At 47.9% G+C, this 22,756-nt stretch overlaps 2 protein-coding genes across 19 annotated transcripts in view; one reads left to right on the top strand and one right to left on the bottom strand.

Moving 5' to 3' along the window:
* TRABD2A (TraB domain containing 2A) overlaps positions 1-10,448 on the top strand; it is a 55,147-nt gene extending 44,699 nt beyond the window's left edge. For 3 of the 18 annotated variants that reach the window (XM_082642457.1, XM_082642449.1, XM_082642459.1), the window contains 3 exons: positions 7,701-8,088; positions 9,355-9,407; positions 9,864-10,448. In XM_082642457.1, coding sequence (XP_082498583.1) covers positions 7,701-8,088; positions 9,355-9,407; positions 9,864-10,075 — 653 coding nt within the window. In that variant the 3' untranslated portion in view covers positions 10,076-10,448. Of the gene's footprint in view, positions 1-1,087; positions 1,970-4,236; positions 4,328-7,700; positions 8,089-8,327; positions 8,464-9,354; positions 9,408-9,697; positions 9,772-9,863 lie in introns of those variants that run through there. The other 15 variants (XM_082642458.1, XM_082642456.1, XM_082642462.1 and 12 more) reach the window with 11 other exon arrangements.
* Positions 10,449-12,239: 1,791 nt separating this feature from the next.
* Positions 12,240-22,756, bottom strand: part of DNAH6 (dynein axonemal heavy chain 6) — a 273,547-nt gene continuing 263,030 nt past the window's right edge. Inside the window, exons 73-77 of the mRNA XM_082642773.1 lie at positions 21,616-21,801; positions 21,002-21,074; positions 20,033-20,184; positions 16,237-16,459; positions 12,240-12,516 (exon numbers count right to left, since the gene is read on the bottom strand). Coding sequence (XP_082498899.1) covers positions 12,413-12,516; positions 16,237-16,459; positions 20,033-20,184; positions 21,002-21,074; positions 21,616-21,801 — 738 coding nt within the window. The 3' untranslated portion in view covers positions 12,240-12,412. The remainder of the gene's footprint in view (positions 12,517-16,236; positions 16,460-20,032; positions 20,185-21,001; positions 21,075-21,615; positions 21,802-22,756) is intronic.

The raw sequence follows: 22,756 nt of genomic DNA, 5'->3' as shown, positions 1-22,756 counted from the left end.
CCGCAGCATGTGGGCTCTTCCCGGACCGGGGCACGAACCCGCGTCCCCTGCATCGGCAGGCGGACTCTCAACCACTGTGCCACCAGGGAAGCCCAATCCCAGCTTCTTACTGGCACCTTTCTGTTTTTTAACTTCCCTTAAAATTTGTCTGTTTTCTCTCTCCTCCCTGACTGTGAGCGTCCTAAGTCTAAGGCTGGGGGCTGATACATCAGCTATCATTAACCATGAGTAGTATACATGGAAATACACTGGGAAAATGATTTCCTTTTGTGGGATTTTTGAAATAAATTCTCTTATCTTCTTGAGTGATTTTAACATACCTTTGCAGCCTCCAGAATTAAGGACAGAAATGCTGGAGGCTGGGTAGTGTGCAGAAGTGTGTATTTGCTGGTCTAGGTTTCTTTTCAATTCTTCCACTAGCTTCATAAACTTGAACAAGACACCCCGCTTAGTTTTTCTTTTCTTACCAGTAAAATGCGGGGATTGGAGAGAAGCACTTCCGGAATAGCAGAATGAGTGGTCCAGTGTAATCTCCTGATCTCACGATCCTTAGCTTACTTACATCTGCAAAACACCTACCCCGCCTTTTTTGCCATGTACGATAACATTCACAGGTTCTAAGGATTGGGATCTGGATGTATTTTGGGGAACCGTTATTTAGTTTACCACAACATCCGAAACTCAATTAATGTAATATCCCATATTAATGGAATAAAAGACAAGAATCACACGATCATCTCAATGGATGCAGAAAAGCATTTGACAAAATGGAACTCTTTCATGATAAAAACACTCATCAGACTAGGAATGGAAGGGGACTTTAACAACCTCTTAAAAAAGTTGCTATGGGGGCTTCCCTGGTGGCGCAGTGATTGAGAGTCCGCCTGCCGATACAGGGGACACGGGTTCGTGCCCGGTCCGGGAAGATCCCACATGCCGCGGAGTGGCTGGGCCCGTGGGCCGTGGCCGCTGAGCCTGTGCGTCCGGAGCCTGTGCTCCACAACGGGAGAGGCCACAAGAGTGAGAGGCCTGCGTATTGCAAAAAAAAAAAAAAAAAAAAAAAAAATTTGCTATGAAAAACCCATAGTTGACATCATATTTAATGAGGAAAGACTGAATGCTTCCCCCTAAGATGAAGAACAAGACCCTGATGTCTGCTCTCACCACTTCTCTTCGACATTGTGCTGAAGGTTCTAGCCAGGGTAATTAGACAAGGAAAAGAAATAAAAGGCATTCACATTGGAAAGGAGGAAGTAAACCATCTCTTTTTTCATCATCTTGTGGATAGAAAATCCTAAGTAATCCACAAGAAACACCTATTAGAACTAATAACCGAGTTCAGGATACAAGGTCAATATACAAAAACCAGTTGTATTTCTATACCCCAGCAATGAATAATGTGGAAATGCAGCTAAGAAACCAGTTCCACTATATTCAATATCTTGTAATAACCTATAATGGAAAAGAATCAGAAAAGAATATATACGTACATATATTTACACATACATACACACTTATATATACATATATAAAACTGAATCGCTTTGCTGTACACCTGAAACTAATACAACATTGTGAATCAACTATACTTCAAAAAAAATAATAAGTTAAAACAAAAGAAACCAGTTCCATTTACAACAGCATAAAAAACACTAAGGACTCAATTTAGTGACGAGCAAGATGCAAAATAAAAGCTAAAAACATCATGGAAAGGAATTAAAGAAGACCTAAGTAAATAGAAAGACATTTCATGTTTGTGGATTGGAAGACATAATAAATGGTGTTAAGATGACAGTATTCCCCAAATTGAGCTACACATCAGTGCAAGCCCTATCAAAATCTCAGCTCCCGAAAATGTTTTAAAATTAGTGGTGAGGGTTGCACCACTTTGTGAATGTTCCCAAAATCACTGAATCATACACTTGAAAAAAAGAATGTTATGTTATGTGAATGATATTCCAATAAAGCTGTTGTAGAAAAAAAAATAAGGAGTCAGGTTCCTGTATCTTGTTTGTTGAAAAATTCTATCATGAAACAAATTGCAGTGTCGGCCTTGGTAGCCCTGGGTGGGTCTGGGAGTGGTTTCCTCCTCCGTGAGTCCCGTGTTCTGTAGTTGGATTGTGGACTGTGCTGTGTGGCGCTGTGCCCACGTCCGGCCTGTGTCAGTGAATGGCTTTCAGCTGTCAGCCCTCACCCTGCAGGCACCCCGACAGGGGTCAGGCCCCAGAGGGGCAAGGAGAGGCTTTGAGAGGATGTCGACCTGCCAGGTGGGTTGCACCTGGGCAGTTTGGAGGGCCAGCCCTCCAGATGGGGACTGTGCTGGACAGATGGCACAGGTGACACTGGGACACCTGGGCTTGCCTGATTCTCAGTCATGGCTCTTCATACGGCTGCAGCTCTGGATAGAGACCTCACAGCCCCTGGGCACTGTGGGTATCAGGAGTGTCCTGGATAGCCACCAGGGTGCAGTTATCTTCGTGGGGCTGCTTTCTCCACCTCATGAGTCTATTTCTTCTGGTGCCTTCTGAAGGCTCACTTGACCAGAGGGAGCCACAGAAATTCAGAAATTGCTCCCAAACTTAGCCTTGGCAGTGAGAAATTTAAAATGCTTTTGATTGTAAAGTGAGGATTACCCCAAACTGAAAGCTCCAGAGGTTTAAACTGCAACAGTGACGTCTGTCACGGGGATCTGCAGATGAAATTTAAAGATGAGAAATGGAGCTCACCTTTGGAGTAGAAGGAAATTGAAGTCACACAGAATAGCTTGGTCCCTAATGATAAAGATTGCTAATAGGCGCTGTTCATTCGCTCGACAAATCATGTTTTCATTCCTAATTGGTTGAAAGCACAGACGCTGGAGCCAGACCACCTGGGCGCCACCTGTGCCTCTTCCTCATCTGTAAAATGGGGGTAATAATACACCTACCTTATAGGGTTGTTGTTGGGGGGAGGCTGAACGATGTGTAAAGCACTGAGAACAGTGCCCTGCACCTCGCAATGCTCAGGAAATGTTAACTATCTTTATTATTGTGATTCCTCCCTGTCACATGGGCTTGGTAACGGCTGGGAGAGTGGAAGCCTCGCAGCAGCACTCTGCAAGCTCAGTCTCCTCCCCCGGCCCCGAGTCCAGCCATACTCTATACATGAGTTTGTTGTGCTTCTGCACCGGGGCTAGTCTGGGCCTTGCCAGGGTCCCTTTCATCTGAGTCAGTTGCCCTGCATCAGTCTTGGGGTCCTAAACCCTACGGTTGGACCCAAGAATGCAGTAGAGCCCAGTACCTTCTGCCCCGAACACCACCCTCGGGCTCCCCAGGCTCCCAGAGGCTGCTCTAGGTTCCCTCTGCTTCTTAGTGCTGTGGAGTCAGGACAAGGGAGAGTTTGGATGGACCTTAATTTGCTTTCCTGGTCTCTGCCTCTTGAGTATTCGGTTGTCAACATTGCATAGACCCTGGGGCCAAGCTGCCTGGGTTTAGATTCTGCTCTGCTGCTGCTTTTGTGTGTGAAGTCCTGAGCCTACTTTACCTGTTTTCCATTTTCAAGTGGAGATAATAACGATACATCTAAGGTTCTGCTGGATCAGAGGATGGCGTGCTGCAATTTAATCAGCCATTTAGGACGTTAACGTGCCAACTGTCACAGAAAGGGGCATTGTGACCCCAGGGGATCAAGTCAATTCTGAGAATCAAAACCTGAAATGAAAGAAGATGAATCCCAGGATCTACCCTTTTAAAATACTTAGTTTACGATGCCACTGTAAGCTTATCTGGTTGATCTTTGCTGCTTTTTATTGAAAAAGAAAAAAGTGAAATAAAATTCAGGTTGAGGTTTCCAGCTATGGTGGCTTCTGCTAAAAGGAGGGTTTTATTGTGCATTTTTAAGTAGACATAGGACAGAAGGGGCCTGGGGTCTCAGAGGTGCTTGGTTTACGTAAACGAGAATGGTCAGGACCATCAGCCCTGGATCCAGAGGTGGAAGGTTGGCACTTGGTGTCCTCTTAGCTGTGTGACTCTGGGCAGCTCACCGCATGGTTCTGATCCTGAGTCTTTATCTCTGAAACTCTGCTTATCCTGCCCTGCCTGCCTGGCAGAGCTGTTGAGAGGCCCCCTTGCAGAAGCTTTCTGAACTGTACTGAGCTGGTCAGAAGGGAGGGGGTTGGCAGGGTTATTTCTTGGTTCCGGGGTGTGTGTCTGGGGGTCACGAGAGCTGCCACATTTCTGATCATTTTTCTTACTGCAGGGCATTTCATGGGCAACAACACGGTGCTTGATGTTCTGCGGGGCGAAGGCTATGAGGTAGAACACGCCCCCGCTGGACGATCCATCAACAAGTAACCTTCCTGTGCTTCTATCCCGGTCAGGGAGCAGTTAGGGGAGCTGAGAGCCGCACAGAGCTGCTTGGGCGCCAGGGTGGGCTGTGTCCTGAGCGGCTCCAAGGGCCCCAGCACGGACACCAAGCGGCCACTCGGTCCCCAGCTCAGCTGGCGTCCCCTCGTGGCTGGGACTGTGTCAGACCTGGGTTGACTGGCCGGGCACTTTGGGCAGTAGAGACCACACTGGCCTTTCCTCACCAGTGCTTGGGGCAGAAAGGAAGGTAAGGGGAGGATGCTCTTTGGTCCTGGGGCCCAGGAGGGGTGACTTGGCTTAACGCTCAGCGCCTTTGACCTGGGGCCTTGGGAAGTTTTAGGGAGGCAGGTGGTGGAATCAGTCATAATGTAAGGTCAGGGGGGCTGGAGATGCTGGGAGTGCCTGTCAAACCCACCTGGGAGCAGAAGCAAAGCCCCTTCTCTTTCTCTGAGCTGTTTCCTACCCCCAGGTCTGTTTACGTCTCGTTTTTACGCAGAGTCACCCTCCTGCCCTGTGGCCCCTTCTGTAAAGAATTCAGGAGGCCAGGATCTCCCCCCCTCAGCAGTGCTGCTGCCCGACGCTGGCCTCCCTGCTAGTCTCTGCCCCGTGTCCAGTCCTAGTGGGCACGAGGTGGCCCTTCCTACCCACTGTGTACCGGTCTGCTTGGGCTGCCCTGACAAAATACCACAGACTGGGTGGCCTTGACAATAGAAATTTATTTTCTCATGGTTCTGGAGGCTAGACGCCAAGATCAAGGTGTCGGCAGGTTTGGTTTCTCCTGAGGCCTCTCTCTTGGGCTTACAGGTGGCCACCTTTTCACTGTCCCCACGTGGCCTCTCCTTGGTGTGCGCACAACTCTGGTGTCTCTGTGTGTCCACACTTCCTCTTCTAAGGACACCAATCAGACTGGATTAGGGCCCAACCTAAAGCCCTCATTTTAACTTAATCCCCTCTTTAAGAGTCTTGTCTCCAAATACAGCCACATTCTGAGGTACTGGGGGTTAGAGCTCCAGCATGTGAATTTTGAGGGAACACAGTTTAGCACACCTTCCATTCCTCTCCTACTCCCTCCAGATCGTGGTCACCAGCGCCCCCTCCTGGCAGAGCCCTCAGCTGTGGTGCAGGAGGAAAATGACTGCCCTCTGCTGAGGGGACGGGGAGGGGGTCCAGCTGTGGTGCCTGCCCGATGGCTCCCTTCTCCAGGTGCCCTCTTTCTCCTCGGAAGACCCACCTTCACCTCATGTTGTCTCAGGCCAGGTCCTCCTCTATCCCGTCACTCCAGAGGTTCTTCCTTGGGAGCCCGCTTTCCATCCCAATGAGCCATGATTCTCTGGAAAACTTGACTACATCCTGGGCTTATCTCATCCCCCGCCTCTCTCCATATCTTGCACTCCGTTTATCAGTAACAGCAGTTCTTCACACAGTACTTTCTAGTTTACAAAAGCCCTCACCTAAGACTTCTTCTCATTTTCCACCTTCACCAGGCCTCTGGCTTCTTCCATTAAAATCTCTCTCAGATTTGCCCCCTCTGTTCCTAAAGTCATGACCCTCTGGTCCCTTCTCCACCTTTCTGTGGGACTCATCTTGCATGTGTCCCTGACTCAGAAACCTTCAGGGTTTCTTGTTGTCCTCCTCCAAAGTCCAGTTTCTTCATGCTGATGCCCCAGCACCCAGACCCCACCTTTTCCCGGCACGGATCTGCCTCTGATATCAGAAAACCTATTGTCCTCACCGCTGCCTCTCCACCTTTGCTCATGCTCTTCCTTTCCACTGTCTGCAGTCTCCCTCCACTACTCCCCTGAGAAAGTCCTGCTGCAGATCTCCATCCATCTCTCCCTCCCGTTATCCTTCAGCTCTGGGGGGAGAGCCCAGCCCTTAGGGATTCTCTGCTTGTTTGCGGGAGAGGGTCTGTGGATCTTTCCTCACCCACTGGACTGTGTGCTCTTGGAAAGCAGGGTGGGCTGGGCCCTCTGATCACTTCTCAGCCCCTGGCTCCAGGCTGACTGGCACGGCTGGGGTTTATCACAGTATCTTTGGGGTTGCCAGAGAGGGCCCTGCTTGGGAGTATGTATGGGTGTGTGTGTGTGTGTTGCTGGTTGTTCTCAGACTCCTTAAATCTGCCTCTAACCCTGACACCTGCCCGTGGGGGAAGAGAGGTCAGGAGTCAATATTTAAAAAAATCTCTCCATGAGATTCTGACACACAGTGAAGGCTGAGAACCAGTCCTATCATTTACTGGGCTGCTCACACTTCCCTGGGGAGGAAGGAACGTTTATTGATCAATTGTCAGGTGGTAACTGGGTTCACACCGACTCTCAGTTAATCCTCAACACCAGCCTGTGGGGTGGGGGTTTCTTCTCCTTTACTGATGAAGAAGCCGAAGGGGACACAGCTCGTCAGAGTCAGGACACAGTTCGGACTCCTCGTCTGTACAGCCCTTTTCTTTCTGCCCTTTCTTCTCCCAGTTTTAGCTTTCCAGCCCCTTCCTCTTTGTTCATGTAGTTTCCTCTGCCAGGGATCTATTCAGTGCCCCTACCCTTAATTCTATCAGAGTCCGTGAGATCCAGTGCAAACGCCTGGGTTCACCCTCTCCCCCGATCCTGGGGAGTTTGATGTGGACGGCGCAGCAGCTGTCCTGACTGTGTCCTGTGAGGGTAGCGTCTGAGAGTTTTCAGAGGCGCACTTCTTTCTCTACGGTGCTCCTGGGTGACGTCATGAGACAGCATGAGGTCCCTACAGGAGCTCCTGTTCAGGGAGAAGGGGCGAGGGACTCTGGGCCCAGAGCCAGTGAGATGCCCGTAGGCAAGGGGTGGGGGAGGACATAACGAGGGCACTGGCTGTGGAGACACCTCCTTCCTTCTTTCCCTTCTCGGCAGCCACGTGATAATCCTTGAGGGATCTGGGCAGGCTGCTGTGGCTGTTGAAGAGCCTCTTTCTGAGCAGAGCCCTTATAGGGATACAGGAGGGAGGAACAGGGCTAAGGGCCACTTCAATGGTTCTAAGTAAAGAGCATTTAAACATCTTTCACTCCTCTGAAAACGCCGTCATCTTCAGTGACTTTCTAGAAAGTGGTGACCCGTTGTTAGGCAAGTGCAGTAATTATAAGCGGTTAAGAAAGACTCTTTTATTTCTTCCCCAGAGCTAGGGGATTTGGAGAGTACAATGAGGGTATGTGAGGGAGAAACAAAGGCGTCAAAGTGATCACTTTGCGAGGTGGCTTTGAGACCCCTGCCTCCCCAGCCGGCTTGAACTTTCACATTATCTGCCTTTTGTGAGGTCCCGAGCCTTAAAGGCGGGGGAGGGCATCATGCTGGGGGACCTTCCTTCAACCCCTCTTCCTCCCTCCCCTGTTTACAGAGAAAAAACCAGAAACCCGTTGTCACAGCCCGTCTCCTCTGCCGGCTTGGCTCCGGAAGCGCCCGCCCCGGAAGCTCAGGTACCGGAAGCTGGGTCTGCCGGGCCCCGACTGTTGCCGCTCCATGTGTCTCTGCCCAGAAGTTCCTACCTGCCGGGCGACGCACGACGAAAGTTCCGCAAGAAGCAGAGGCGGCCGCAGCGGAGGCAGCGGCTACGGCAGTTCAGCGACCTGTGGGTCCGACTGGAGGAGAGGTGAGGTGGCTGGACCGGGCTGGGCCAGCCGCGAGCCCATCGCCCGGTCCGTCCTCACCCCGGAAGTGCTGTGGGCAGCCCCCCAGGAATGCGGTCACACTGCTTCAGGGGCGGAAGTTCAAGGCTGTGGTAGGGGGTGAGTGTCCCCACCACCACGGTGCAGGCTTTCCTGTTCCTCATGGCCTGGACAGCGGTCTTCTGTCCACTCTGGTGGAGGTGAATCCAGATTAAAAGTAACTGCTTCAAGCCAAGGCCGGGGCCAGGACCCCATATTTATCTTTGGGGCGGGGGGCATGGGTGGGTCTGTTAAAGGTAGCATGAGGCTGGAATAAAGGTTGAGACGAACTTGATTTCCCAGCCCTTTCTCCACCGCAGATCAGGGAGAAGCTCATAGCTTTCCGGAGCTGGAAGCACCTCTGTAGGAATGGGCTTGTTCAGCCCCTACGTTTTGCAGGGAACATGGGGACCACAGAATGTGCACTCGCAGAGATGCCCAGTGGGTGGATCAGAGGTGGGTAGAGGAGCCAGAGGTGGGGACCCAGCCTGGTTTCTGCTGGAAGAACTACACCAGAGAGGCCTGGGATCCAGGCTACAGTTCAATTTATACCAAGCTTTGTGCCCGCTGTTGTGTTGGTGCTGTGGCTTTGGGGGTGAACCAGACCGACATTGGCCCTGCCTTCATGGAGCTCACAGTCTGGGGAGGAAGCTGGATTTTGAGTTGATTATTCACAAGGGGAGTGTAGGGGGCTGCGGGGATGTGCGTGTGTGTGTTTGTATGTTGGACATTACTACCTAACTTAGGGTGGTGGGTGTCAGGAAGGGCCTCCTGGAGGAAGCGACCTTTTGGTTGCTGCTGAGTAGAAGCCTGACAAAGTGGAGCCCAATGAACAGAGCTTCTGAGTCTGGATCAGGAGATGCAGGCATCTGATACCTGCATAGGTGCTTAATAATAAATGTTGAATGAATGTGTAAACAACTGAACAGGGAGGGGAGGGAGTTCCCAGAAAGGGGAACAGTGCAAAAGCCTGATGTGGAGAGAGTGATCGTGTTAAAGGAACCAAGATGAAGTAATTCTGGCTGGAGCCTGGGAGGTCAGTGGGAAGAGGGGTGAGGTAGGTCTAGAAGGTAAATTGGATGGAATGACTGTGAGAATCTCATGCCTGAGAGAAGTAGGGTGTCACTGAAAGGTTTGAGGCAGGCATCCCGTGTGCTGTGGGGTTTGCCTTTTTAAATGGACAGAAGCTGGCAGCCAGATGGTGACCTGGAGAGCAGGGCCAGATCCTGTTGGTGTCCATGTGCCCCATGGTGCCTGACACGGGGAGGCTCCTCAACCATCCTTCACTGATGGAGGAATACACTGACCTGTTTAGTACCTTCTCAGTCTGCGCCATTTCCTTTCAAGGTGGCCATGCAGGGATTGGGCACTTTACACCAGAGCTGAGCTGAAAGGACCAGGTGAGCCTGAGCTTGTTCTGTCTTGACCTGGGAAGGCTGCATGGTGTTTACATGAGACCCAAGCTGGGGTAGGGGAGAGAGCCAGAGACCCGGAGAGGAATCCTCCTGGCTTGGCGGTGCCTCCCTGTGTGGTCAGGGAGGAGGGTCCCTGCTTGACATTGCCCAGAGGCTGGTAATTAGCAAGTCTGAGCAAACTAACTTTAATAATCCTTGAACCAAGAAGCAAACACCTGGGGGAGAGTTGTTCAGCGTGCTAGTCTGAGTGCCTGTATCATTTGGTTTTGTTGTAGCAGCAGTCACGAGGGCCAAGACGTAGGAAATCTGTTAACATACTAAGATACATTCCTGTCTTTGGAGGAGAGAGGTGAGAAGAAGCTGTGCAGGCCTTTGGGGGCCTCGGAGTATCCAGTGGCTCTTGCTGTGCCCTGAGACTGTGTCTTTCTCTTTGCCTCCAAGTGCTGGGGTCCCACAGCTCCAGGTCCCCGTTCTGGACAGGCGCATTTCCGCCGAGCTGCGGCTCCCTCGCCCTGGGCAGTCTCCCCACAGCCAGATGGTGGTCAGCAGTGCCTGCCTGTCTGTCTGGACACCTATGTTATGGGTGCTGGTGCTGGCTTTCCAAACAGAGACAATCCTCCTGTAATGACCAGAGAAGCCAAGCCAAGACCTGACGCCTCGGACTTGAAGGACAGCCATTTTGTACTCCACACTCTGCTCTGGCCCTGATAGGCCCAACCCAGGAGAAGAGACTCCAAATTAAAAAGCCAGCGTTGATTCTTCTTTTTCCAAGGAATGACTTCGGGTTATCCAGCAATACTTGGGGGAGGTGTATAGTTTTGTAACGTGATGAGCTGTATGAAAATAATTAATTGTAAGCAAATTATTAAATACTTTTTTTGTGTAGATTTTTGGCCACAGTTTGTATACCAAGCAAACAACTCTTTTTGCTCACACGCTCTGAATACTCTGCCTGCTGCACTCCTGGCCCCGCCCCTGGGCCTGCCTGCAACCGTGGACCCTGCCCTTTCCTCCTTCCTGCTGCTCTTCTCCTCATCCTCTCCTGGTTCTGGATGCAACAGAGTCAATAGGCTGTGGAACTTCTGTTCTGCTCCTCTCTGTTCAAGGTCTGATGACTAGTGTGGGTCCTGCACTCTGACAAGTGCTTTCATTATGTACAGTGTGTGAGGGTGTCTCATCCACAGGCTGAAGACTGGTGGATAGGTAGGCTTTGTCAGGGGTGTTGTGCAAGAAAATGGTTTTCAACCTCTCCCCCCGTCCCTGTCCTGTGTGTTACTTATTATTTATATGTCTTTGGGTTTTCCAAATGAAGTCTTACGAAGAATCTGTATATAAAATGATTAAAAATAGAATTTCCCTAGTTGAGTCTGAAATGGGAGCTTTCAGCCCTGCCCAGCTGATACCCGCCCCCCTCCCCCTCCCCCTGCGCCCACCATGGTTACAGACCAGTGTCTCCGGCCTGTGGCAGAGTTTCCTTTTGGTTCTCCTGGGCCTCTGAGCAGCTCACAAAAACCCAGAGGGTCTGCCCAGGACTTGGATGGGGCCAATAAGAAGTATCTGGTTTCAGGTACCTTGGTTGCCGGGGCTTACAGCTCTGTGGCCTTCCCTTCCTTTTTCCAGAGACTTTCTTGTGGGTTCATTCTTGGTCATTTCCGGGGCCAAGAAGATCTTTGAGCCCCACTGAGTGAGGTGATGGCACTCAGGATCCATGTTCACCACCTTTGCTCCATTCTGTGCCCCCCGTATTGCAGGGGTAGGAGGGCTAACCTTTCCGAGATTCCCTTGCTGCTATGATCGAGAGTCTTCTAATGAGATACACTTAGTGAGATTTGGAAGGTGAAAGGGGCTGAAGACCTTTGGTAGTAGAGGCAGTTATGTGCAGGCTCCAGCAGACACAAGTTTGTGCAGTGGCCACGCTCTGCATGAGCCTGGCACAGTTTCCTGCAGCTTTCTGACCTTGGATTACAGCTACTGCGGTGCCTAATGTCAACCCTCTGACTTCTGCAGCTGTAGCCACTCCCATGACTTAGGAGGCACCTCTTCCCTCTGATTCCTAATAGAAGCGGTGCTCCCTGCTTCTCAGTGAGTTGAGTTTATTCTTAGCTTTGGTAGGTATGGGGATGAAGGTGGGGGGCCGGAAGGTAAAATGGGAGGGGAGGATTGCTGTGGCTGACCCTGTTCTTGCTGTAAGCAGGGGGCATGGCTTTCTCCAGAGGCCCACATCCTAGCTGGGTGGTACCCAATTTCTTGGCTCATATCCGGGCCAAGGAAGCAACAGACCCTGTTGGCAGGGTTGACGCCAAATGGTTTGCAAACCACAGTGGCTGCTCCATCTCAGCACTGCTTTTGAGGTGGCAGGGGCGCCAATGCACCTGGAGGGCGACTTGGCCAGTTTTCATACAGTTTTACCCCAAAGCGGAAAATTCCTCTGCACTTGAGCGGGAGTGACCTGCACTATCGTGAAAGACTGCAGGCTCTTCTAAGGATTGTAATTCAGCCCCACAGCATGGGGGAATGGCACCATGGGCCCAGATCTCATGTGTTGGGCCCTGAGCCTTAATCTGGTCTAGACATGGAAGAACCTAGGGCCACGAGACTGACGTGTACAGTGGGCCTTTCACATTAGCCTGAAGAGGAAGGATGCCCATGTGGATGAGGAAGTGCTGAGGTCTGACTCGCCACCCCCACCCCGTCCCAGCGCCCCCCCCTTACTGATGGGAAGCTGCCTCTTGCATGGGGGTGGGGGGGGAGCAGGCTTAAGAGGTGAGCGCTGAACCCACTGCTTTCACATCAGAGCTTGAATTACCACCAGAAAGAGAAACTCAAAACACTTTATTTTAGGTTATAAAAGAAAGAAAAGCCACACTTGCTACCTTTAAGCCAGATCAGAAGTAAACCTGTTTTGCTCGCATATACATTACGCAGACTTTTCTCCCCCATCAGGAAAGATCTCTGGCCTGGTTCTTTTTAAGCACAGAGGTGGCACCTTTTCACTCATTTAGTTGGCAGAGCAAAGCCGATCCCTTGGCAATCCAGTAATCTTTGGACCGCTTGGAGGGTAAGAAGATGGTCACCACAAAGTTGGTTGAATGACCTAGTTAAGAATACAGGGAAAAAAGGGTTGTTACTTTAAAGAATAACCCCTTAATACAAAAATCACTGTACTGGGAGTTTAGACACCTGGGCTCCAGACCTGACTTTGCCTCTAAAGAAGAAGTGCAAATAGTCCTCTACAGATTTCAGTTTTATGCTTTATAAAATGAAGATGTTAGAACAAATGATCCTTTAGGACCTGTCCAGCTTAGACCTTGTATAACCTTATAAACTATGTTTCAAGTTCTCTGCAGTTTGTTTCAGGGAGCATTGGACTAGGATTGAGGCCTGAGTTTTAATGGGATTCAGGGGATACAGTTGGTAGGTTGGGCATCCATCCATTTGTCCGTCTGCTTGTCCATCCATCCATCCTTTGTTCCACCCAGTAGGTAGGCACTGGGGTCCTGAGATGACCAAGTGGAGTCACAGGTATGTCCCTCAGCTCTGGGACATCTGAAGTAAGAGGGCACTTTTACCGTTTCTTCACTGTGTGCCTGGGTGAGGGGGGCCAGGACCAGGTTGAGAAGAAGAGGACCCTGCCCTCAGGATGGGAGTTGCGGTTTCTGGCCTTCACAGAAAACCCCATCTGTGTGGAAGTCGGGGAAGGTGATGGTGTCCCCAGCAGAGAATGACTACATCTCCCCTTTCCTTATCTTTGTACGTCGTTTCCTACATGGTGCCTTGGCAGGTGCTCGAATGACATTTTTTTAGTACATGTGCAGAATGTATATGTATAGTAACCATTAGTTTGAATTGAAATTCAAAGGTCCATATCTTGCAACAGTGATGTGTTGTTTAAATCTCTTTCAATTGGTAGGTTCCCCTCGGTTCCTTTTGCCACCCCCTTGTAATATATTTGTTGAAACAACCAGGCTACGTCTCCTGTGAGGTTTCCCAGAGTCTGGCTCTTGTTGACAGCATCCCTGTGGTGACTTTACACGTGTTCCTCTATTCCTGCAAGGGTGGTTAGATCTAGAGGTGTGATCACATTCAGGGTTGAGTTTTTTTGGCAAGAATACTTCCTAGGTGGTGTGCACGTCCATCAGGAAACGCCTTGTGTCTGGTTGTCTTTCTTTGTTGGAATGTCAGCAGCAGCTGATAATTATCACTTAGAGCCATTATTTCATTAAGGTTAATATTTTTAAATTTTAGTGATGATGAACTCTATAGAGTCCATCTGTGATTTAATTTTTGTATGTGGTAGGAGATAAGGATCTAAGTTTGGTATAACCAATTGTCCCAGAATCATTTGTGGAATAATTTCCGTCTTCCTGATCAATTTTAAATGATGCTGTTCCCACATATGCATAGTGCGTTTCTGGGCTCTCTCTCCAGTACATTGGATCTGTTTATAGAATCTTGTGCCAGTGCATCGTCTTTTAATTACTACCTTTTCTTTGTTCCTTTTCCTGAAAACCACAGAGTTCCTGTTGGAATTTTAGCCAATAATAAGAAGACAAATGACTCTATTAAAAAATGGGTAAGGGCTTCCCTGCTGGCGCAGTGGTTGAGAGTGCACCTGCCGATGCAGGGGACACGGGTTCGTGCCCCGGTCCGGGAGGATCCCACGTGCCGCGGAGCGGCTGGGCACGTGAGCCATGGCTGCTGAGCTTGCGCGTCCAGAGCCTGTGCTCCGCAACGGGAGAGGCCACAACAGTGAGAGGCCCGTGTACCGCAAAAAAAAAAAAAAAAAAAAGGGCGAAAGATTGGAACAGACACTTCATCTGAGAAGATATAAATAAGCACCAGAAAAGATGGTTACTGTCATTAGTCATTAGGGAAATGCAAATTAAAACCACAAAGAGATGCCACTATATTCTATTATCTATCTATCTATCTATCTATCTATCATCTATCTATCTATATCTATCTATCTATCATCATCATCTACCTATCTATCCATCATCTATCATCTAAAATTAAAAGGACTGATTGTACTAAGTGGTGCTGAGGCTGTGGAGGATCTGGAACCCTCATACGCTGCTGGTGGGGATGTTAAGTGCTACGGCCACTTTGGAAAACATTTTGGCAGTTTCTTAAGAAGTTAAACATACCTACTGCATGATTCAGTCATTCCGTTCCTAGATACTTATCCAAGACAAATAAAAGTACATGTCCCTACAAAAACTTGTAACTACCATTATTAATTTAAAAAATACCTTTGAACACTTTTTTAGATTTGTCATAGGAGTGGGAGGTCATGTGACACGAATGTCTATTTTAGTTCTATTCTGTACGTTACCCTTAGAGAACACCCTTTAACTGAATATTTTATTAGAAAAATAAATATCATCAGTATCTATATTCTCCATTCAAATGAGAAAGATTTTTTAGTTCTTTCTTCCTGGCTCCCCTCCCATATTTCTGTCATCTGGAAATTTAGTTCCAAGTTATTATAAATTCATTTTTACGGTCAAACTATTAAAGATTTAACCGTGTGTGTGTGTGTGTTTTAAATAGAGGATCAGTGGTGATTAATTTAGAGCCTTTGTATGTCCAAGACGGTCTTTATTACAACTTTTTGTTCAGATGATAATTTGGTTGCACTTGCAATTCTGGTTCAAAGTTGTTTTTCCTCAGCCCTTTGAAGAAGTTTCTCTATTTTTATATGCACTGCGGATAATGAGACATGTCTGAAGTCAATCTGATTCTCATTTTCTGGAATTTTAGTTCCAGTATATTAATGCATTTTATCTCTTTGAGAATTTTCTTTATTTCTGATGATCTTAGGTATCACTCTGACATATCTAGGTTTCTTTTAAAATTTATTTATTTGTTCGTTGTATATTTTAAAAAATTACCCCTACCACTTTGTGAGATCTCTCAATCTGAGGACTCAACTGTTTCTTCAGCTCTGGGAAATTCTCAGCCAGTTTTTCAAATATTATTGCTCTTCCATTTTCTCTCCTTTCTCCTTCCAGATTGCCTACTAGATAAATGTTGGTGATTTTGACTTCTTCCACAGTGTCACTTAAAAAAATTGCATTGTGCTGTCTTTTGAGGGGTTTCCTCAGCGCATTATCTTGGCTCACTCTCTAGCTGTCTGCATTCACTTCTTCAGCTTATCTGTTGATATGGCTTTCTTTTTATCTGGTTCCTTTTTTTCAGGGCTGTATCTCAGTTTCAGGTCTACTAAGATTTCTCTTTTTGTAGCATGGCATTCCACTTATTTATTTTAAAATCTCTTTTCTACGCTGAGTCTCAATGGATTTGGTCAGAGATAGATGTGTCTACTCAGTCCATCATTTTTCAGTTAGAAGGCACTGCTCAATAAACTACTTTCTGGGACTTCCCTGGTGGCGCAGTGGTTTAGGATTCACCTTCCAATGAAGGGGATGCGGTTTCGATCCCTGGTCGGGGAACTAGATCCCACGTGCATGCCGCATATAGGAGCCCGCTGGCCACAACTAAGACCCGGCACAACCAAAATAAATAAAATAAATAAATAAATTGAAAGACACACACACAAAATAAACTATTTTCTACTCATTAGACTAATAGAAGCAAGCATTGGCTTTATAATATTAATCTACACTCAGCATTAAAACAAATAGAATTTACAGCATTTATAAATTTGTGTGTTATAAGTGGTCTTATTTTAAGCCTGGCTAATTGGCCCAAGATCACCCTTTGTACATTACAGTTTAGCATTTGGACTTTGATGATTGTAGTTTGCATTCAGTCATTATACTGATCTTAGAACATCTCAGAACATCCTCACCTGTGGTTGAGAGTGTTCCTGCCCGGGCCCCTGTCTTATAAAGTGGGGAGTGGTAGAGTGTTGGGTTTGGCTCATAATTTTGTTGAGGTTCCAAATGCACCACAGGCAGCATTGGATTCATCTGTCCGGGCAGTGCGTCCTCTATCACCATCTCCTTATTGTCCCATCGAGAAGCATCCATGAATATCCCATGGACAAGAACACCATCCTCAGGAGAGGGCAACTGAAAGACACGCACAAGTTCATAGGTGAGAAGAGGAGGAGGGGTCAGTTTTGTGGGCCACCTCCTAGTCCTACGTCCTCACTCAATTCTAAGACCCAATCCAGAGGTTCTCTTATCACTCACATTTTGGAGAGGACAGTGCCAAGGCTCCAAAAGGTGAAATAATTTGCTTTTCAGTTTGTCGCCGAATCTCATACTTTTCACACTCCCACAGGCTGTCCGGTAGGGGGTACCCCTGGGAAACCCACTGATGGGCTTCAGTCTCTGATATCATGACGTTAGGATTTTCCCCTTCTCGTGGGAAGTAGATGGACAAGAGGGCTGTGATTGTCATCTGTTATTTTTAGCCAGGCCTTTCAAAGATCTGGGTGCCGTTCCAGAAGATAGGTTATATATTGGCAATAATATTTACAGAGTGCCTATGGAAAGATTTTTAAGGGAAATTTTGCAGGAAGCGGGACTTCCCTGTGGGGCAGTGGTTAAGAATCTGCCTGCCAATGCAGGGGACATGGGCTTGATCCCTGGTCCAGGAAGATCCCACATGCCTCGGAGCAACTAAGCCCGCATGCCACAACTACTGAGCCCCTGTGCCACAACTACTGAGCCCGTGTGCCACAAGTACTGAAGCCTGCGTGCCTAGAGCCCATGCTCCGCAACAAGAGAAGCCACCACAATGAGAAGCACACACACTGCAATGAAGAGTAGCCCCTGCTCGCCACAACTAGAGAAAGCCCGCACGCAACAACTTAGACCCAATGCAGCCAAAAATAAATAAATTTAAAAAAAAAAGAAATTTTGCAGGAGAAAGAGAGACAGAGACAGAGACCCTGTCCCTCAATGTCCTGTGATTAGATGTCACCACTGGTATACAATTTCTTCCAGTTGTGGGCTTCTGTGTGTCCTTCCTCAAACATTGAGTGAATTTGGCCAGTTCTGGGGCCCTAGACCTTTGGATAACTGAAGCTTCACACCTGCAGGCAGAGGACCAAGCTGTGTGGTCATAAGTGATGTGTTTTATAGTGAATAAAAGGATGGTAAGTGCTTTTTGGTTGGACTTTACTACCTAGTGTCCTGTAGTTTGTCCCTCGCGTGCAGCGAGGTAGAGAAAAGCCTTCCTGTTTTGGGGGCTGCTCTATATGCTTGTACAGGTTTGCCTGAGTAGAGGCTGAAACTCTCCTGCCACCCACTTGCCAAGCTGTGTGTAGGAGCCATCTGCCCACACACAGAGCTAGTGCCTTTTCCTAAATGGCACAAAGGCGGCAATGGGCTGACAGTGGCCCTGCTGTTTGTAACAGAACTCAAGTCATCCAACAGTCTCCTCCTGCTGTGTCTTGCAGATGTTTGCTAGGAGGACCAGGAGATGGGCTGACTATACAGTTTGCAGTCTCCACAGAAGGCAGGCATTCCCAGGCATCGTTGTGGTTCACTGCACATGACCCACGTGGAGATTTGTGTAGACTGGGGAAGGCTGGAGGGACAGAGGTGGTCACTGTAAACATCTGTCCATCAGAGTCAGTCTATGTGGCAGATGGAGCGTGCCGGGCACAGAGCAGGGCCAGCATCCAGGATGGACTGGATGAGGGCTTTTATGTGGGTGTTGTCCTGCCCTCCTGCAGCCTCGATTAGTCCTGACCTGGGCCTGCGATGCTCTCCTGGCTAAGAAGGGTCTCAAAATAACAAGGAGTGCATCTTTCAATTGATTTCCCCCTACTTTTGCATGCAAATACTTTAGCATCAAAAAAATTTTGATGCTAAAACAAATTCCCTCAAAGACGTAAGCTCTTGCGTTGTCATTTTAAGATATAGGCAATTAAGAGGCATGGGGTATTACAGTATTTCATAGAGTAATCCATGAATATGGGATCAATCTCATCTTTGTGTGTTTTTGCTAATCAGAGCAAAGACTAGATCAAGCAGATCTGACTGGGTGGATACTGATTAAGTTTCCCTGGGAACAATTCCTACGAATACCATGATACTTTAAGGAAGGTTTAGTAAAAGCCACTTACCCCATCTACACTGACCGGCTAGTGAACACATTCTTGGCAAAAGCAATCTGGAGCAGATCTTTGATTTCACAGCACACATAGAAAATTACATTAATAAGGCCCTCTGGGGTGGACAGGTGCTTTGAAACAGAGGTTTCCCCGCCCCATCAATATCTCAGCACGTTGAAAGTGGGCAGCTCAGATTGGCAGTGGTGGCTCTCGCCCCAGCTATATACTGGAATTGCCAGGGGAGCTTTAAAATATAATGATGACTGATATAATTGGGGTGATTTTGATGTAATTGGGTGTGGACTGAGCATCAGGATGTTTTTAAAACTCCATAGGTGATTCTAACCTGCAGTTGAGGTTGAGATATTCTAGAGCAGGGGTTCTGAAACTCAAATGGGCTAAGAACCTCCTGGAGGACTTGTTAAAATATAGATTTCTGGGTCCCAGCCCAGTATCTGATTCAATCTGGAATGGGTCCTTGGAATTTACATTTCTTTTTCTCTTTTAAATTGAAGTATAGTTGATTTACAAAGTTGTGTTAGTTTCAGGTATACAGCAGTGATTCAGTTAACATATATATGTCTATCTCTCTCTCTCTCTCTCTCTCTCTATATATATATATATATATAGATATATACTTTTTCAGATTCTTTTCCCTTATAGGTTATTACAAAATACTGAATATAGTTCCCTGTGCTATACAGTAGGCCCTTGTTGGTTATCTATTTTATATATAGTCGTGTGTATATGTTAATCCCAACCTCCTAATTTATCCCTACCCCCCTTCCCCTTTGGTAACCGTAAGTTTGCTTTCTACATCTGTGGGTCTATTTCTGTTTTGTAAACAAGTTCATTTTTAATAAGTGCCCAGGTGATGCTGATGCTGCTGGTCTGCGGACCACATTTTGAGAACCTCTGCTCTAGAGGGAGTAAACTATGTAAGCAAAGAGTCTGAACTGCTTCCTTAGTATTGGTACATTCCTATTGGCTATGTGATGTAGTTATAGTTATATGAAGTTAGCATATCAATTCTGCTAGGAGGCAGCTGAGTGAATGAGGCAGATACGTTTAGCTTATGATAACAGTTATTTATTGTGGGCTCACTATGTGCTGGTCACATGACACCTGAAGTTTCAGTTACACTGCCTTACAGCTCTGAGGTTGGTGGCATGAGCCCAATTTTGCAGATGTGAACACTGAGGTGCAGACATGTTAGTAATTGCTCTTGCAGACACAACTGGGAAGGGAGAAAGTCAGAATTTCCTCAGGCCTGCCCAGTGCTGAAACTCTGGTTTTTAACCTCTTGCCATACTGCCTCCGCACAAATGAGAAAGTTACCGTAGGTACTACAGTATGGCTGTAAAATATATTTTTACAGGTCAGACTAATTTAGGCAGTTCCCGTCCGGTCACTGCTAATTGGGGAGCTTGTCTTGGGGTTGTGAGTCCCACCCTGCCCTCTCCCACTCCTGCAAATGGAAAGCGGGGTTGGGGCGGGGCAGGGGAGATTGCCTGAGATACTGGATGACAGTGGGACAGAAGCTGCTGTGCTGTAACAACTGTCGGGGGGACAATACCTCCATGTCCATGGGCAGTTCTTGTCCAAACTGCACTGTCTCGGCAGCGTCGATAACTGTGGCTTGATCCCGATAGATAGGAATCATGTTGTACTTGAAACTCAGCTCATCTATAGGCAAATTATATTTCCGAGCATGATTTTGAAGAGTTCCTGTAAATATGAAAGCCAGAAACCTGGGTTACTATTGCTCAAACACGGCCCCCACGCGCCTCAACCGGGATGCTCTAGATGCGTTAGAGAGCTTCCTCTCCATCCAGAGGACCCAACCATTAACACCTTACTCTGAATTAGTTGGGAGGGGTGGAGCCAAAGCATGTGCAAATTTTGGTCCTGGTTGGGAAGAGAGGGGAGGCCAAGTCTGAAGTGCACCACTCTGCCAATGAGAGAGACAAGCCCGTGAGGGAGTTTCAGAGCCCAATCTCCCCAACTTTAGCATCTTGCTTAGCTTGTCTTGTATGGGCTGTCTATAGGCTGTTTAGAAGGGACTCAGGATGAGACAGATGAAGGGCTGGGCTCATTAGCATCTAGGAGCCCAGAGACCTTGGTCCCCTCTGGGGTCCTGGGCAGAATCCCTGAGGGTCACTGGAGGGACAGCAAGAGTATTTTTTAGAGGGAAGGACGCTGCTCAGAGGTGGGACCGGAGAAGGTGGAGAGCAGGTAGTGCCCTTGAGCATGGTTATGTGGGGACTTGGGGTAGCTGTGTGCACTCACAGGGCAGCAGCACTTGCACTGGCAACCTGAGAGGAGTGGGCATTAGGTTTCTGGGGGAATGTCTGCTATTTCTGCCATCCTTTCCCCACCCCAGCAAGCGAGGAAGAGCAGGGCCTTGTTCGGCTGCCTTATAATCAACAACCCCTTGGTTAGGCCATCAGCAGCCATGCCATTTTCAAAGTTCCTAGAAACCCGGCACAACTCATCACACATAATGATCTTTCTTACGGGATTTTTCTAGGGAAAGCACTGGTACCTGTTAGAAATCCTTGAGGAAAGAAGAACCCGGAGATCCAGAAGGACTTAGGCTGGCCTCTTTTGAGCCACAGCTGAAGGAAAAACATTACACCATAATGCACTTTTTTTTTTCTGAGACAGAATTTGTCTTTTAAATCAGTCATATTTTGGAGGGTGTCCAGGAGGCAGAATCTAAACCAGTCCTGAGTTATCACCAGCCCCATTCTTACTGCCTGCCCTGACCCCCTTCCTCACCCACCAGGCTGACCATAAACCCAGAACCTGGTTATTACAGAAGTTCTAGAAGGGGGAGAGGACAGCATGGTCACACCTGGCCCTTTGGACCCATGTTAGATTGGTTCAGTGCCTCATGGTGAGGTCTCATGAGCTAGATCTGAAACTCCAAGGATGGCCTGGAATTAAAATAGACTGTGGGAATAAGGGTCTATGGCAAACTATACTATAATCAGCATAAGACTTTCAAACTGATGCTATTCTGGAAGTTTCTGTTTCTTTGAGTTCAGATGATCCCTCGATGGTTGTCAATATTTCAGTTAGCGAGGGCTTCCTAAGAACTTTAGGGCCAACCGTGTCATCAAATTCATCAGACCCCAAAGAAGTGAATTTTCTTACGTCCACAAATGCAGTCCTCAGAATAAGGTCTTTGACCCACGATCCTAGTGGCTTTAGGGATGGGTAGGCTGTGTTGGACCACAGAGAGGGAACCTGGTTGTTGAGGAAACTGTTATACACTTTTTCCATTTCTTCAGACATCACCACCAATCCAGCAATGGCTTTGTTGAGCGTATCTAGAGAGGTCTGAAAGAATAAAAAGGGGTTGGTGCTCTTCACAGATGTAATTATCAGGTGGAATGAAACTTGTTCATGGTAGCAGGTGTTGCCTTACGCTTAAGGGCCTGCTTGCTGGCCCCAGGAGTTATAGCAGAAAGGGGAGATTCTTAGATGAGACCAATCTTTCAGCTGATTCCAGAGAGCCTCCCTATACTGGAAACACTTTTTAAAGGTATGTCCCTTATCCTCCCCTCATCTCAACAAAAGACAGAGGCCGGCAGTAGTCCTGGGAGATGCTGGACCCACAGAAGCCATGGGAAGTACAGGGTAATATCTGCCACCTGGCTAAAGGTAAAGGCAGGCCATATAGATTTGTATGGCTCTCATGGGTTCCAGTTTTGTGACAACTACTGCCATACATAAGGAAAATATTATAGGAAGATGTTAGAGACCAAGTTCATGTTGATTAAAAAACTAAGTCCTAGGACCACATGCAGATAGTTCTAGAGATGGGCGACATGTGACAAAAAGGTCGAGTCATCCTTCCATTCCTTCGTGGAGTTATTTCCCTCCTCCCACCTCTTTTCACAAGAGGCAGTGATAGAAGAGAGGAGTTTTAAGTAGCTATGCCCTTAGGATCTGAGGAACCATTTACAGCAGAGCTCAGGAAAAAGGCCCTCAGCCAGAGCCAAAACAACACTCCATCTTAGACACCCCAAATGGAAAAAGGTAGCAGAAGAGTTATCTAAGATTCATGGAGAACACTTAAGTCAGAGAGCTGGAGGTGCCAGGCTGCTAGTGCCTTCCAAATCAGCGTAGACAGAGGTCACACTGCAGCCAGTTCTCTCAGAGGAGGCAGCTAACATGTAGTCCTATTCAGTGGGAAAGGCGCACATCAGAATGTTCTCCCTTATGGCTAGCGGCCTCGTGTCTCCCAGGACTTGCCCCGTCTCACAGTTCTGTAACCGTCTGGAGGAGAGTG

Source organism: Mesoplodon mirus, assembly GCF_964341445.2.
Source record: "Mesoplodon mirus genome assembly, chromosome: 14".
NCBI lineage: Eukaryota > Metazoa > Chordata > Mammalia > Artiodactyla > Ziphiidae > Mesoplodon > Mesoplodon mirus.
Note: the sequence above shows the minus strand (reverse complement) of the source record. Positions and strands in the feature narration are given on the sequence as shown.